Source organism: Rattus norvegicus, chromosome 3, assembly GCF_036323735.1.
Source record: "Rattus norvegicus strain BN/NHsdMcwi chromosome 3, GRCr8, whole genome shotgun sequence".
NCBI lineage: Eukaryota > Metazoa > Chordata > Mammalia > Rodentia > Muridae > Rattus > Rattus norvegicus.
In genome coordinates, this window is record NC_086021.1 from 74,988,257 (window position 1) to 75,005,233 (window position 16,977).

Consider the following 16,977-nt stretch of genomic DNA (forward strand, 5'->3'; position numbering starts at 1 on the left):
TCGAAGTCTCCTTCGCTTTCTTGCTGTGATATTAAATTGTTGACCGAACTCTGGGAACTTAAACATTTCAAGTTTGTTGTTGTTGTTTGTTTGTTTGTTTTATGTTGTTTTCTATGAATCACTTGGTGCTCTTGAACAGAATGGAGATTTCTGAAATCTGGGGTGGGGGTTTTGAAGTTCTACACAACACTTACCCGGGATCAACACTAGGAAGTGGAATTAAATTAAAGCCACTCAAAGGAGAACAAGCGTGTTATTTGTCAAGAGCTTGCTTGGCAAGAAGGCCAATCATCATCACTCGTCCTTCCCAGAGGCTCAAAGCAGGCAGGGACATGAGAAGGGTGGATAAAAATAGAAGAAAAAGAAGAGGAAAAAAGCAAGGGGGAGGGGCAGTAGCAGCCTCCACCTCTGCCACCCTAGATATCTGATTGGAGGCTGTTGGCTGGGAAAGCCGGGGGTGGGCTCCAAACTCGTGTGATCATTTTGACATATTTATTCTTCCTTGGTTGGTCCTGAAGTGGAAGTGGGGCTAGAAACCCAAGTTGGCTTCCTGGTTGTTCTGGTGCAGTTTCAGCAGAGGTTGTGGCTTGGCTCTCTGCGCTTCTTAGGTGTTTCAGAGCTCTCCTACCATGTAAGGTATGGCCATTATGTATCTGTATACTCTTTCACTCTGACACTATTCTAAGAACAATCTTAGCTCTCCCGTACTGGTCTGTCGTGACCTCCTTCCAGTAAGCTCTGTGACAGCCACGGACCATCTTTCAAACCTAATTACCGCTTCCTGACTTATGAGGTGCTCCTAAGCTACTCAAAATCTTGCTGCTAAAAACATCTGATACTAGCTTTTGTTGTAATAAGAAAGTGGACTTTCTGGTGTGGCACAATGGACATCACTAGAAGGCTGGAGATTACCCCTTCCAGCCGCTTGTGTTCTAACACAGTAACTCGGAGTCTTAGGTGCCTGGACTGAGCCTTGACCCAGGCTACCCCCACTTTTCCTGGAAGCTTCCAGGTTAACTCCTGGTGTGCTAAGCAGCCCCAAGGCTCCTTCCTGCGCGCTCTGCTGGAGGCAGCATGGAGTTTGTGGGAAAGCGGCTACTTGTGGCATTTGAAGGCAGCCCTAATAGAAGACCTTAGTTTCGCCTTCTTCTCTCGGCACTTTCTCTCTCCCCGCACCCCACGGGCCTGGGCCGGCAAGAGGTCTCGAGGGACAGAGAAGGTAAGGGTACACACTCCTCTACGGCGTTGACCGGGGACTCGGGCTTTCTCCAGGAGCAGGCGGTGCGATGGGCGTGCGCGCGCGAGCGGAGCAGGGCTGACCCGTGGCCGCGGCCCACCTGCTGCGGGAGCCCACGCTGGGGCGCCCGGGCTGCGGGGGGCTGCGGGCCGAGGCAGGGAGTCGCGGGCCACCGAAGCCGGAGCGGCTCGTGGGCTAGAGCTGTACTCGCAGGCGGCCTCCGCCGCACCCCGCCGCGCGCTACCAAAGATGGTCAGAGGGTCGGGAGGCGCCCCCGCCCCCGCCCCCGCCGGCCGCTAGTCGGGGTCCGCGTTCCGTGCCACCAGCGAGGTAGGTCGGAGCCCAGCGGCCCGGGGCCGGCGGGAGGGGCGAATGGGCCGCGAGGGGGACGAGGCCGCGCCGCCCCCCGCCCGGGCGAGCCGGGGCGCAGACAATGGCCGTGCGGTGCGGGCCTGGTGAGGAGGGAGGGCGAGTGGGCGCTGCGGGGCAGTCCACACCTGCGCAACGGGCCGGGCAGAGGCCGCGGGCACCGGCCAACGGCGGCGCGCGACGCCCCGGAGCCGAACCCCCGCGCCGGGCCCCGGGGCGGGGCGCTCGCCCGGCGGGAACGCGGGCCGGGCCCAGGCGCTAGCGCGGGCTGCTGCACAAGCTAGCTCGGGCCCAGCCGCTCTTGCGCTGTCAGCAAGCGGCAGGGTGCAGGGATCCCTTTTCTGAGATTCTCTCCATCTTGTTGGCATCTCAGTGTGTTTTGAAACCGGAGGGGGAGGGAGAGAACCAACAACGCTGAATTGGGGCCGGTGATCCCCTCGGACACTTAACCTGTGGCCTCTCAGGGTCTGCCAGTCTGGAACAGTGCAGATTCTGGGTGACTGGGGGTAGCAAGCTAGCGTCTCTTAACAAATGGATAACTGAAAAACCCTCATTTAGTTATCCTGAATTTAAATAGACCTTCGTATAAATAGTTGAGCGCGTTTTGCATATGGTGTTTGGGCGGTTGATTTTAATCTGGTTTTGGAATATGCCAGATGCCATCCATGTCTGATGATTGGTATATTTAGCATTAATTATTAGGGTTAATACAAAAAGCTGAAAACGTGTTTGTTTATATTTATTACAGCCATGGCTCTAAAAGGACAAGAAGATTACATTTATCTTTTCAAGGATTCGTCGCATCCAGTGGATTTTCTGGATGCATTCAGAACATTTTACATGGATGGATTATTTACCGATATTACCCTTCAGTGTCCTTCAGGCATCATCTTCCATTGTCACCGAGCTGTTTTAGCTGCCTGCAGCAATTATTTTAAGGCAATGTTCACAGCTGACATGAAAGAAAAATTTAAAAGTAAAATAAAACTGTCCGGCATCCACCACGATATTTTGGAAGGCCTTGTAAATTATGCATACACTTCTCAAATTGAAATAACTAAAAGAAATGTGCAAAGCCTTCTTGAAGCAGCCGATCTGCTTCAGTTCCTTTCGGTAAAGAAGGCTTGCGAGCAGTTTCTGGTCAGGCACCTGGATATTGATAACTGTATCGGGATGCACTCTTTTGCAGAATTTCATGTGTGCTCTGAACTAGAAAAGGAGTCCCGAAGGATTCTCTGCTCCAGGTTCAAGGAAGTGTGGCAACAAGAAGAATTTCTGGAAATCAGCCTTGAAAAGTTCCTCTTTATCTTATCCAGAAAGAATCTCAGTGTCTGGAAGGAAGAAGCTATCCTAGAGCCGGTCATTAAGTGGACTGCTCATGACGTAGAGAACCGAGTTGAATGTCTCTACAACCTGCTAAGCTATGTCAACATAGACATAGACCCAGTGTATTTAAAGACAGCTTTAGGTCTTCAAAGAAGCTGTCTACTGACTGAAAATAAGATACGTTCCCTAATATACAACGCCCTGAATCCCATGCATAAAGAGATTTCCCAGCGGTCCACAGCCACCATGTATATCATTGGAGGCTACTACTGGCACCCTTTGTCAGAGGTCCACATATGGGATCCTTTGACAAATGTTTGGATTCAGGGAGCAGAAATACCAGATTATACCAGGGAGAGTTACGGTGTTACATGCCTAGGACCCAACATTTATGTAACCGGAGGGTATAGAACAGATAACATAGATGCCCTAGACACAGTGTGGATCTATAACAGCGAAGGGGACGAGTGGACGGAAGGCCTGCCCATGCTCAACGCCAGGTATTACCACTGTGCAGTCACCTTGGGCGGCTGTGTCTACGCACTAGGCGGGTACAGAAAAGGCGCTCCCGCGGAAGAGGCTGAGTTCTACGATCCTCTGAAAGAGAAGTGGCTTCCCATCGCAAACATGATTAAAGGTAAGCATGGCTTTTATTCCTCCTACATTTCTACGTTCCTGAGCTTAGATTAGCAATCTTTGCTCTTCCAGAAGTAATTTTAGGAAGAAGGTTTCACACTGAGAAATTACGGTAGATTAGACACTTAAGTGATTCAGCCCGGCATGATTCAGGTAGAAATAGTACAGAACCCAGCCTGTCTGGACCTGAAAGAAAGCCCCACCAAGCCCTCCGTCCGTAGAGCGCACGGTTCCCTCACCCAAGCTGAGTCCCTTCACCAGCACCATATGAATTGGGCTTGTGGCTCACACCCATGATCATGACAGTCAGAAGTTTGGGGTCATTCTCAGCTGTGTAGGTAGTTCAAGGCCAGCCTGGGCTATGTAAGACTCCATCTTTAAAATTTGTTAACTAAATGGAGTAAAGTGTTTTTAATAGTTTTAGAATACTTTTCAGGTTAGAACAGAAAGCTAATTTGTGTAAGGAAATAGTATAATTCACTCTCCCTCTATACATCCTTCTGTATTTTACCTCAAGTCTTAATGTGTACCTAGAGACTGACCTGGTTAGTTTTGTTAACTTATGGGGGTTTTTTATTTACTCTAAAATGTTTTCAACTTTGATTTGTTTCTGTTGTTGTTGTTGTATTTTTTGTTGTCGTCATTGTTGTTCTTTTTGTGTTTTTGAGATGGTCTTACTATGTAGCCATGCTGGCCTGGAACTTGCTGTGTAGACCAGGTTGGCCTGGAATTCAGAGAGCTCTTCTAGTCTCTGCCTTCTGAGTGCTGAAATTCAAGGTGTGCACCACCACAAGGGGCATCCATGTGCTTTTTAAAACCCAGCTTTTCCCCCTCTCAGAACACCGTGATCATCTCTAGGAGGCCCCTCACTAAAACCTGGGAAGGTTGGTCCCTTCGGAATACAGCACTGCATTCCCCCCAGAGCTGGAGGCAAGGCCTGTGCCATTGTGATGCCGGCTGCTCTCACAGTAAAGGGCAGAGCTGAGGTTGTCTTCCTTCCCGGGCTCTGCAGAGCCAAACATATTAAGTCTCAGTGTTTGCTGCACAAACACTGCATTTGTTGAGGTCCTTTAGCCTCGCCCTTCTTCCCTTCAGCTAGGGAAAAAGTTCAGCTAGAACCTTCTTTTATTGCCCTTAAGCATTAGTGCTTGGGAGTTTATTTAAAAAGAAAAAAATCATACAAACAGCTGGTAGGTACTCACCAAACATTTTGTCCCAAATGTTTCTTCCCAGGCCTTTCTGCTTCTTTTTTAACACTAGCGAGGGTGTGGGAATGTGACCTGGACTGGAAATGTGACCTGAAGTGATCCTTGGATGACAAGCCGGCGGAAGCTTAAGAGGCAGACGGCCTTCCGATCACACACCGCTCTGTAGCCCAGCTGCCTGGGTCCCAGCTTTGACTTTCTCTGCTAACGTGGGCCAATGCTTCAGCCCCTCTGCCCAGTTTTTCCATCTGTCTAATGGAGGGGGGGCTCCTTTGGTAGCTGGGGGTCTTGAGAAGACTGAAGGGCTGTGTGCTTGTAGAACACTTGGAGCAGAGTGAGGGACTCGGGAAGCCTCAGTGTTAGGTCTGCTTTTCACGAGCTGCTGTGTGCGAGGTTGGCTGAGAGGGTGGGAGAAGGTAGCCTGAGAGCCTGTCTGGGTTTTGGCTTTGCCTGAGCGTAACCATGGCTTACTGATTCGGAGGCTGATCCTGAAGACTCTGACTCCTTTCCTGTAGAAGGAGCAGCCCGAGTTCAAATCCTTCAGCAGCACTTTTGTAAACCTGCAGGCCTTGTTGCTTTTATGTCTCAGTGATAACAATGCCAGTGGTTTTAGAGATGTTACATCCCCTAGGATGGAAGTCTATCACTCTATTGAACATTTTAAGAATCATATTTGAAACAATGTTTGCTGGGGGTGGAGTCGGGTACCAACCCCGGGTAGCTACTGGGAAAGAAAGCCCTATGCTTTTATTACCCTTGGTGGTATGGGAGGTCTCCATAGTCCACATCCTTCCCCACGTGCCAGCTGGTTTGGAAGTCACAGAGATCCTTTATTTTGTTTTGTTTTGTTTTTTTGAGACAATGCCTTGCTATGTATCCCAGGCTGGCCTCAAACTCTTCCCGCTAAAGCTTCCCAGATACTGGGATTAGAGGTGTGACTCACGAACAAGGGCAGAGGTGTATTGTTGTCTTTTGAAGAAATCGATTCCTGTTTCTATCTAGCTAACCCAGGGGCGGGCACCGCTCAGCTCCACTCTCTGCAGCATTGATCTAACTATTCTGATAAGTGGGCTTTCACCAAAATTCGAGTTCCCCATTTTCCCGTAGAAAGAATGTAATGTTGTGTCCGTTGGTGTTATTTGCATTATGAAGTGAAGTAACACATTTTCTGTTAATGTAAACTTCATTTGAGTACAGTCAAATTTCAACTTCATTTCCCTGGGGGGAGAATATTTAGGGATATGAGGTACAGAGAGGAAGTAAGCCCTTGGCCTCTTTGAAACTCCAGAGTCTTTCTTTTTCATAATAACACCTCTTTTACATAACAATACACTCTTACTTTGAAGTGGAGATCAACAGGGAGATAAAACTGCACTGAAGGACTTAAAACTGCACATTTTCTACTAAAATGAGCCTCCTTTCATCCCTGGCTGAACCTGTTTTCTCCTCCTCTCTTTTCTGTGGTGTCAGAGTCTCCCGGTTTTCCCAGTTCAAGACTTCGGAACCAGCCTGGTTTGTCCTGTCATTGAAGCCTATCTGTTTGACCCATCTCTCACCTCTGCCCTTCCGTTCACACCCAAAGCTCCTTCTAAGTCTGGCCCTTGATAATCCTGAGGTGATTCTGTTCCTCCATCTCTCTGAGTCCTTCCCTTCATTTTTAGTCTCTTCCTGCCTCTGTTTGTAAACTTGAAGTATCCTGCTGAACAAAGCCCAGGCATTTAACTGCAACTTACATCCTTAATTCTCATGTGACGACTCCCATTGTGCTAGCCTGCATGGCATTGCCCAGTGAGCCTCTGTGAAGCTCTCCCCTGCTCAGAGCAGCTTCCTCTCTGCTTGCCAAAGTCCTAACCACCAGGCCCTGGGCAAATCGTGCCACCCTGCTGTGATTTCTCCAGTCAAAAGCAATATCTCTTTGATCTAAGCAATTAGTTGGTCTCTCTCTCTCTCTCTCTCTCTCTCTCTGTAGTACTTTTTCCCTTCCCTTAACCCTGTTCTAGTTATTCTAAATGTTCAAAGAGCACACAGAGCCGTTAACGTCGGGGTTTTACCTCACAGCACCTACCAACAATGCCTTGGCTCTACTACCCATAACAACCAAACAAAAACAGATCAGTACTCATTTCAGGGAAGCAACTTAAGATGTGATTTTAATTGACATACAGGTGTGGGAAATGCGACCGCCTGTGTCCTGCATGAAGTCATCTATGTCATTGGCGGCCACTGTGGCTACAGAGGAAGCTGCACGTATGACAAGGTGCAGAGTTACAATTCAGACATCAACGAATGGAGCCTTATTACTGCGAGTCCACACCCAGGTAACAAGAATCCTATTTCGAGTATGTAACTGTAGTCCTTAGGAGAGTTGGGACAGCACATAGAGATTAAAGTTGGGCGAGGTGCCTTCTCTTTTAGAAGCATGCTCGCTCTGGGTTCCAAGGACTATTAAACACCTGTTCCTAGATATGCAGAGCCCTGCTACCTTAACAGTCATAAAAAAAGGTGTTGTCTATCAAAGAAATGCCCTGCTTCTATGGTGTGTGTGTGTGTGTGTGTGTGTGTGTGTGTGTGTGTGTGTGTGTGTACACTAGAAAATAACGTCAAGTGTATTCCTCAGTTGCCTCAACGCCTTATTTTTTGAGGCAGGTCTTTCTGAACCTGGAGCTTACCTATTTGGCTAGACTGGTTGTCTGGCGAGCTCGTGAGGTCCTTGCTGGGAAAACAGGCATGCATTGTCGAGCCCAGCATCGTATGTGAGTGCTGGAGATCTAAACTCAGGCCCTCAGGCTTGTGTGGCAATCGCTTTCTTAGCTGAGCCATCTCTTTGACCCCCTTTGCTCTCTTTCACCCTCAGCCTATTACACAGGGTTGGGAGTGACAAGAGAATGTGCTTAGCGCGGGTTAGGCCCTAGGGTCAGGCCCTAGGGTCAGCCCCACTGCGATAGAGTGAGTAGTCCCGGATTTTACAGTTACCATGTGTCTGAGAGTTTGCACTTGGATGAATTCATACCACGCTACCCTATTATTTCAAATCAGTTTTTGTAGAGCGTCAGGATTTTAGTGGGTCACTGGAGAGGGAAATTAAGATCTTCAGGCTTGAGATATTTGTGACTAGCAGCAATAGTGAACACCTTTGAGGTGTAGGCGAGGGATCAACTAAGCACTTTACATGCAACATCATCCTTAATTCTCTCTGAAATCCTGTGTACAGGTATTGTTATCATTGATTTTCATACTTGGAAAAGCAAGGTCCGTAACTTAAAAAGGATAAGTAACTTTTCCAACAACACAGTTTGAAAGTGACGACCCAGGATCCTCAGTCTGTCCGTCTTGATTCCGTAGTCTGGGATGTGACCACTAGGCAGCCTGCTTCTGCTTCCTGGAGCAGCCTTTCTTGCTCTCAGTCCACACAGCTGCTTCCGCCTCATACGTCTGTCTCATCTCGACTGTGTCTGGTGCCACATCTCGGTTGCCAACACCTTCACACTAGGGGACACACAGCCACAGGCCGTTCGGGCTCTGAAAACATAGACTGTGTAAACCCCGGTCTTAGTAGTCCAGTCCTATCATGTAGTCTAGACAGTACTCCTGTCACTTTCTGTCGTGATCGACAGTTATTAGGAGTAATAAAAGTATCTCATGCTGAACAATAGTGTTTACTCAGTATTGGCCAGGCAGAGAACTCCAATAAGTTTACGTGTCTTAATCTGTTTATTTTCGTCTCTTTACAATAAATACTGCAACGAAATACCCGAGGCAACTAACGTGGTCAGAAAAGGTTTATAGTCCACAGTGTGGAGGCTCTTTTCCAAGACTGGTCTGCTCTCCGATGAGAGCAGGAAATGATGATGTCAGAAGCATGTGTGAAAGCCGTGGCCACCTCAACAACCACTGAGGAAGAGGAGAGAGGGACTGGCCAGACTCATACAGTACTTTTCAGGGGTCTTCAGTAATGCCCCACCTTTTTATAATCCATAGCACCTCCTAATATCAATACCGAGAGGACTAAGTTGTTTTATATATATATATACATACATATATATATATCTCCATATTTAAACCATGACACTATGTATGTATGTATTTATGTTGTGTGTCTGTGTATGGTGTGCATGCTTGTCTGTGAGGATATGTGTGCACGCTGTGCACAGGTACACAGAACATGCCTATGACAGGCACACAGAACATGCCTGTGACGGCCTGAGATGGATATCATCTCCTTGGATGCTCTCCACCTTATATATTGAGGTAGGACCTCCCAATGAACCTGGAGCTCGCCGTTCACGTTAGTCTGGCTTATCCTGAGGATCCTCTTCTCTCTGCCCCATGAAGTGGGATTATGCCCACCCTGCATTTACATGGATTCTAGAGTTCTGAACTCTGGGCCTCGTGCATGGCAAGCATTTTACCTGCTGAGCTGTCTCCCCAGCTATGTTGCTGCATGTAAACCTTAAAGTAATCCTGTGAGCTAGGGAGGTGGTACTGTTAACTGGTTTATCAGGAGGTTGAAGGGGTGACATTAAATACATTGTTCAAGGCCAGTCATCTAATGTTTGTTAGAAGTGGGGTTTAACAGGTAGCCCCGGGCCTTCACTGTTTTCCCTTCTGAACACCTGCGTCCCATTTTACTCTGCTTATTTGGTGCTCACATTTATCTTTCCAACAAAATCCAACACATGAACAATCAGATTTTCAATTTAGATTAAAAAGAATAAACAATAGTAAGGAACAGTTAGAAAACAGTTATTTACATTAATATTTTAATATGTATTGTACAAGAGGATCCCTTTAAAAATAAGTACTCTGGGCCTAGAGCGATGGCTCAGCGGTTAAGAGCACTTGCTGCTCTTGCAGAGGACAGAGGTTTAGTTCCCATTACTTACATGGCGGCTCATTAGCCTAGCTCTGGCCTTTGTGGATACCAGGCATGCACAAGATCCACCTATGTACACGTAGGAAGGCACTTACCTACACACAGACATAAAAACGAATTAAAGATAAAAAGTTTTCCACCATATCTGCAAGTTGTATATGGTTTATTGGCTACGTGAAAAAGCGTCTAAAAGGCAATGTTATTTAAGCCCAGTGTTAGAAGGCACAAACATTTGAAAATCAGCCCCTCAAAAAGTATACACACAGTTGTAGTTGTGAAGTTTCAATTTATATTAAACTTTTCCTGAGGAGCTAATTTTTAACAACACCAATTAGCACCTTACAAGTACGTTCTGTTTGGCTGTCAGAGTGCTTAATCTATTTTTGAATTGGCTGGTTACCAAAATTTAAAATTCAAAAGATTTTGAACAAAAATCATGGTTTGGAGGCCTTTAAGGTCAGGTGGTAAGGACGGGCAGCCAGGTCCATCCTGGAGTGGTAATGACAGCCAGGGAGTAGCTGTCCTGTTAGATGAGGGCTGTGTTCTCCACCTCAATGCTTCCAAATCTGGTCACACTCCAGATCAAAGGACTTGGCGTGCTGCTTTTCTTACCCCTGGCTTGCTTAATACCATGGTGCCTAGAGGAGCCAACAGAAGGGAAGAACCAAACCAAAAGCACAAGCACAATGTAGGTGAGGAGGCCCCTCTTGAGGGGACTGCCAGCTACAGGACCCAAAAGCCCAAGCAGGCTTCTGCTGCAGGACACCTTTCAAGATGGCTGGGTATGATAGTCATAGACCTCAGTAATGCTTGTGTGTGTTTCCCAGACCAGATGGGCAGTGTGAGGGATGCTAGCCAGGCCATCCTCTGAGGCAAGTGTAGTGGCTGAGACATCAGGTAGTCTCTATCCTTGGTCATAAGGTTGCTGAGATCTTGAGAAACCTACACCGGTTCTGTAGTTTAATGTCCTGTCAGGAGGAGTCTACTGCTATTGTTATGAAAGTTGATATGGGTCAAGATTGAAGATAGACGTCAATGAAAAACGAAAAAGCTCCACATGGTGGGCAGTTCCCAGAGAGATGGTGGTGTGAGGGGTGGGTTTCTTCTTGCCACTGTGTGTAGGCGGTGATGATAGGATCCCCTGAGGGCTAATGGCCATGCAGCAGGAACAGGCCATCTGAGTCAGATGGCAGGGACAGCAGAGTATGACAGAATCAAAACGTCACCAGGTGTCTGTTTTTGTGTTCTAAACCGCAGAGCTATTGTACGATAGCCCTCTTGCTACCAGAATTAAGTCTTCGTTCTTTCCTTTTCCTTCCATAAAGAATATGGACTGTGCTCAGTTCCGTTTGAAAACAAGCTCTACTTAGTCGGGGGACAGACTACGATCACAGAGTGCTATGACCCAGAGCAGAACGAGTGGAGAGAGACGGCGCCCATGATGGAGAGGAGGATGGAGTGCGGGGCCGTCATCATGAATGGATGCATCTATGTAACCGGGGGCTACTCCTACTCAAAGGGCACGTATCTTCAGAGTATTGAGAAATACGACCCAGATCTTAATAAGTGGGAAATAGTGGGCAACCTCCCAAGTGCCATGCGCTCTCATGGCTGTGTTTGTGTGTATAATGTTTGAGTCCACAGGTCGTCACTAGGGGCTTAGTAAAAAGAGTGCAGAGTTTGGGGTGCCTTGATATGGGCACATGCTAAGGCATTGGAACAACTAATTCTAGCCCTGCACCATCCCCAGACCCAGTGACTAATGGGAATAACATAAGAAAAATGTGATGCATGTATAACGGTTGAGTTAGGGAGAGTTCACGTCTCCTGGAACCCCTGCCTTTTAAAGGCAGAGTGGAGTATTTGACACTTGATAAAGGTGAAAGCATCTGCAGTGAATCCTTTCTTCCTGGTAGCATCAACACTGGGTATAGTCAAAACCATTCATCCTGAGTTATAAAATGTTCGTTAAAGTCTGTGACATAGCTAGGCATGCTGACACATGCCTTTGATCCCAGAACTTGGGAGGCAGAGGCAGGCAGATCTCTGAGTTGAAGGACATCAAGGCCAGCCTGGTCTACATGGCAACTTCCAGGCCAGCCAAAGCTACATTGAGAACCTGTCTTTAAAAGCCTATGTGTACCTGTGTGTATTACGGGTCTCTAGCTGGCAGGAGTCTGAAATGTAAAGAGGGAACCTTCTCTACCTCTACAAAACAACACTTTAAATGCTTCCCTTTAGAATTAGTTCGAATGTGGATTTACTTACAGCCTCTCCCCTTCGTGATGTATATAATTTATTGCTAGCATTCATTGTTTACTATCAGAGCTATACTAAACACTGTACAAATGATAGTTACTGTTCAAAGAGTTGACAACTCAATTTAAAAAAAATAGCAACTCTAGAAATGACTAAGAAAATAGTCAAATACTTGCTGATGCTAAGGGCTGTACTTAATTTTTAGCTTGGGTATAAATTGCTAGTTTAGGTTCTGGCTTAAGCATGTCGGCATATCTTCTTTATAGTTAGATATCTGCATATAAATCTGAATACCAGGGCCAGAAAGCATGTAGAACAGCTGCGAGGCAGTAGAAAATGCATTGAGGAGAAGAATTTGCATTTATTTGCCAGCTCTGCCACTAACCAGATTTTGTGACTCGAGCTTCCTCACCCATGTACACCGGCACTTTGAGACATAGATTTCTCTGTATCAAGAGCCCCTGGACCTTTGAAGCCAGATGAGGCCTGGGTGGCCTATGGGCCAGATGCACTCTTTTCCTCTGTGTGCCTGCAGGGTCACGTCCCAAATGTGCCATGACCTGGGGAAAAAGGGCAGCGCTGCTCAAGTAACTCATCTGAGCGTGAGTGACCGTGAGACTATCTGTTCCACGTCAGGTTGGTTTTATTGTTTTGTTTTTGAAGAGATAATGCTTAATTTTTACTTTAAATAAAAGCTACTTCTGACTGAAAAAACTTTTAAGAAGACTATTTAATATTCCCTTCAGGTAGCTTTTTAAATAGACACAACCCTTTGGAGTTGCTCTGTGGTACTTTTTTCTAAAGAGTCATAAAAGTGGCTGGGCTAGCAAGATGACCTAGCAGGTGACATTGCTGACCTCAGGCCAAGAGCTGCATTTAACCCTTAGAACCCACTGTGGAAGGAGAACACGGACTCCTGAAAGCTGTCCTCTGCCTTCCACATGTGTGTTGTGCTACACACACACACACACACACACACACACACACACACACATAATGGAAGGAAATTTAAAGTTTTAAAGAGTTATATAGGATGACTATGTCCTTTGCCTTGTGAGCTCTTGTTATTTTTAAACTAAAGAATGATGAAAAAATGTTAACTGCATGAGAGTGTGTATGTGTGCATTGGAGAAAAATCTTTATGTTAAAGAAAGTGTGCTGACGAAGTAGTGAGGTATGCTGCCATGACGACACTGTTGCCATGACGACACTGTTGCCATGACGACACTGTTGGGACGACTGTAGAAGTATGTGTCTGTGCTACTAAGCACAGTGCCAGGTAGACTCACACGTAACGCCGTTACGTAAGCATGCGGAAGGTGATGTGCTAAGTCGTGCGAGCTTAGTGTACGGGGACGTGGAATGGCTTTAGCTTTGTTGGACTTCTTTCTTTGTATTTTCAATAAAAATACGTAAGTCACCGTATGTGTGGTCAAGATGTCCTATGTTTGAGCCAGCTGGGTTGAAGCAGTCTTAACAGTGAAATAAATTATATCACATTAAAATCTGTAACTTCAATTGTAGGCTATTTTACATTTCATAGTTAATTCGGGGAAAACCATAAGCCACTGCCCAGTAGTGGTTTCCAGTTTGCTTTGGGGAGCGGCTGAGAATGACTGTAGCAGTTTTCCCACCCCTCGCCAGCTTATCTGCATCCTGTGGAGCCTGAGGCGCCCTCACAGGGATGCCTCCCTGTGTGTCCGCCACAGAGAAACCCGCACTGTTGTCATCTGTGAATCCACACTGAGGCTCCTGCTGGGTTTGAGGTTCAGGTTCTCGCCCTGTCTTCACTACTCTCAATATCCGGTCACTTCGTGTGTGCACAGCGGGTGCAGCAGTGTCACTATACCGAAAAGGCGTTCTGGAGGCGTTTGGCGGGTCTTGAAAATACTGTGTGATGGGGACATTTAATTTACAGCTTTTTTTTTTTTTTTTTGGTTCTTTTTTTCGGAGCTGGGGACTGAACCCAGGGCCTTGTGCTTGCTAGGCAAGCGCTCTACCACTGAGCTAAATCCCCAACCCCTAATTTACAGCTTTTTAAAAATCTTGCTTTTTGCTACTGATTTGCATGGTTCGCATGCGAAGGAAGGATTGAAAAAAGTACACAGTTGCCTGTAGTTGCCCCAACTATTAAATTACTGCAATATAAATCCAAATATGTGTCTGATATTAATTAACATCTAGGTTTAATGTGTTTGGGGTTTTTTTGTAATCTTGTTTGAGGCAGGGTCTCACTACGTAGCTCTGACTGCCCTGGGGTTCACTGTGTAGGCCAGGCTGGCCTCCAACTCAGAGATCCGCCTGCCTCAGTCTCCAAGTGCTGGGATGAAAGGCCTGTGCCCCCACCCTGGCTCAGTGTGTTTGCATTTAGAAGCCTTACTTTTGGAAGGCAAACGCTGTTTAGAAAGGATTTTACCCAGGACTTAGGTTTAGGTGACTTCCTTCGATTTTTACAAGTTGTCATTTCTCACAGGTTTATTTCCAGTCATTTAGCTGAAACAAAGTGAACCACCAGGGCGCTTGGCGCTTAAAGGCACAGCAGCCTTTGTTTGCAAATCCACATCCCTAAGCCTGTTAGCAACTGAATGTGTGTGTTTCCCCAACAGTCGTGTGTTGAAGCTGTGCCCCTCAGTGTACTTGAAACAGGACAGATACTCTGGAAGTAGTTAGCTATGTGATATCCTGGGTCTAGGCCCTCATCCAGTAGTGTCTCCAAGTCAAGAGGAGACCTGCTTGCACCTGTGCCCGCTCTCTTCTGCCTCGTGTGAACTTGGCAGCCACTCTTCCAGGCTCCAGTTCTTCCAAAAGTACACCTCAGTTCCCCGTCTGTGTGTTGCTCTGGCAGCCTGGGCTGACTGATGCACTCACAAAGGAAAGTGTCTGTGTATGATAGGGCGAAGGTGACCAGTAAGAGGCAGACGGCTCTCTCACTCTCACAGGTGCGAAACCAGCACTGTCTGTTTTAGTACTCTGAAAAATGTCTGAAACTCGATGGGTGGTTGTGGTGGATGCCTTTCATCCCAGCACTTGAGAGGCAGAGGGATCTCTGTGAGTTCAAGGTCAGTGCAGTTTACAGAGTTAGTTCCTGGACAGCCAGGGCTTTGCAGAGAAACCGTTTCATAAGGGGGAGGAGGGGAAGGAGGGGGAGGAGGAAGAGGAGGAGGAGGAGGAGGAAGAGGAGGAGGAGGAGGAAGAGGAGGAAGAGGAGGAGGAAGAGGAGGAGGAGGAAGAAGAAGAAGAGGAGGAGGAAGAGGAGGAGGAGGAAGAAGAAGAAGAGGAGGAGGAAGAGGAGGAGGAGGAAGAAGAAGAGGAGGAGGAGGAAGAGGAGGAGGAGGAAGAGGAGGAGGAGGAGGAAGAAGAGGAGGAGGAGGAAGAGGAGGAGGAGGAAGAAGAAGAAGAGGAGGAGGAAGAGGAGGAGGAGGAAGAGGAGGAGGAGGAGGAAGAAGAGGAGGAGGAGGAAGAGGAGGAGGAGGAGGAGGAGGAGGAGAAAAAGAAGAAAAAGAAAAAGAAGAAAAAGAAGAAAAGAAGGTAAGAAGAAAATGTCTGAAACTTAGACTTTCAACTTTGTTTCTTAGGTCACAGAAACTGCACAGTTCTTGCCTTAGAGAAATCTTCCCAAAGACCTAATCTGCTGTTGCTCTAGCTCCCTCCCTCCCTCTCTCCCTCTGTGACACATGCCACAGCATCCTACCCTTGGCTAGTGATGAGTGTGGAGCCAGGACTGGCCAAGTTCTCTGGTGGTTTGATTGACCAGGGCTGACAGAAGATGCCACAGAAACTAGAAGTGAAAATGATAGTGCCTCAGGTCAAAGATTCCCTGTCAGACTCATGCCTACCTTCCGCCCCGTGGCTGTGTTAGCCTTTTCTTTTTTCCCTTTGAGTTGGGATTCAGTCTCTTGGAACCAAAAAAGTACAGACTAATATCAAAAAGGTTTGTCCGTGTAGTTCAGTGGTGGAGTTCTATTATTTTTGAGGCCCTGACCTCAATCCCAATGGGTGGTTGTGGTGGATGCTATTCCATCCCCCAAATTAGAAATGTACAATTCAGAGATATACAATATACTAAAGGGGGGACTTTGCCCTTTTTAAAATTTAAATATTTTTGGAAAATGTTGTTTTTCACGCTACAACAGCGTGGTGGTTTGAAAGAGAATGGCTTCCATAGGCTCAGATACTTGAAAATTAGGAAGCATGGCCTTGTGGGAAGAAGTGTGTCACTGGGGGAGGGCTTTGCGGTCTCACGGGCATCAAACCTATGCCAGCCCCAGTGTCTTCTTGCCGCCTGTGGGTCGGATATAGGACTCTCAGCTCCTTCTCCAGCCCCATGTGTGGCTGTGTGCCACCATGCCCCTTGCCATGATGAAAATGGACTACCCCTCTGAAACTGTGAGTCAGCCTGGACTAAAGGCTTTCTTTTTTAAGAGTTGCTTCGTCATAGTGTCTTCACAACAATGGAGCACTGACTATGACAGACAGACTGCAGATTTAGTAGCTCTAAACCGTGGAAGTCTGGGCCAGGGACAAGATGACTCAGCTGGGTTAAGGCATTCGCTCCCAAACCTAACAAGTTGGGTTCCTGGGGTTCACATAATGGAAGGAGATAACCTACTCCCACAAGCTGACCTCTGACCTTTGCAATGTACACCCTGGCGCATGCATGTTCACACAATCAATAACTGTTAAAACATCCAGGTGTGATGGTATACACGTTACATATCAGCGTTCAGGAGACCAAGGCAGGCAGATTCGAATTGTAGACCAGCCAGGGATAAAAAGTGAGACCATGTCTTAAAACAAAAACAATAAAAATGTAAGTACTATGACTCACAAGGTCAATGTTATTTTAGGTAGAGGTTTCATTACGAAGCCCAGGTTAGCCTCGAACTCAAGATCTTTCCATCTCCACCTCCCAAGGAGAATTATGGGTGTGAGCCGCTGTACCTGGCTTTTGACATTGAACCTAATATATTTTCAGCCTCCAGGCATTAGGACATGAACATTTTTAGGGAGCTGTAGATGAAATACTGCCTTCCCTGACTTTAGCATTCCATTTGGGTGAATTTATCTCATGC

At 47.0% G+C, this 16,977-nt stretch overlaps 1 protein-coding gene across 4 annotated transcripts; it reads left to right on the forward strand.

Moving 5' to 3' along the window:
- The first annotated feature begins 521 nt into the window (after positions 1–521).
- Positions 522–14,091, forward strand: Klhl23 (kelch-like family member 23). Of its 4 annotated transcripts, NM_001134504.1 has the most exons (5): positions 522–636; positions 2,355–3,569; positions 6,939–7,091; positions 10,972–11,265; positions 12,172–14,091. In NM_001134504.1, exons 2-5 carry the CDS (start codon positions 2,357–2,359, stop codon positions 12,300–12,302), a joined length of 1,791 nt encoding a protein of 596 aa, NP_001127976.1. In that variant the 5' UTR covers positions 522–636; positions 2,355–2,356; the 3' UTR covers positions 12,303–14,091. The 4 variants fall into 4 exon arrangements, with proteins under 4 accessions (NP_001127976.1, XP_006234376.1, XP_006234378.1 ...); XM_006234314.4 differs by lacking the exon at positions 522–636 and adding an exon at positions 1,193–1,219 and having other exon boundaries at positions 10,972–13,330; XM_006234316.5 differs by lacking the exon at positions 522–636 and adding an exon at positions 1,271–1,567 and having other exon boundaries at positions 10,972–13,330.
- Positions 14,092–16,977: the final 2,886 nt, after the last annotated feature.

Excerpts from the sequence above, each read along its gene's own strand:
- Klhl23 (NM_001134504.1), top strand. The coding sequence starts at position 2,357 with ATGGCTCTAAAAGGACAAGAAGATTACATTTATCTTTTCAAGGATTCG. Across the intron at positions 3,570-6,938 it reads CATCGCAAACATGATTAAAG|GTGTGGGAAATGCGACCGCC; the intron begins GTAAGCATGGCT and ends ATTGACATACAG. Across the intron at positions 11,266-12,171 it reads GCGCTCTCATGGCTGTGTTT|TTAGATATCTGCATATAAAT; the intron begins GTGTGTATAATG and ends TCTTCTTTATAG.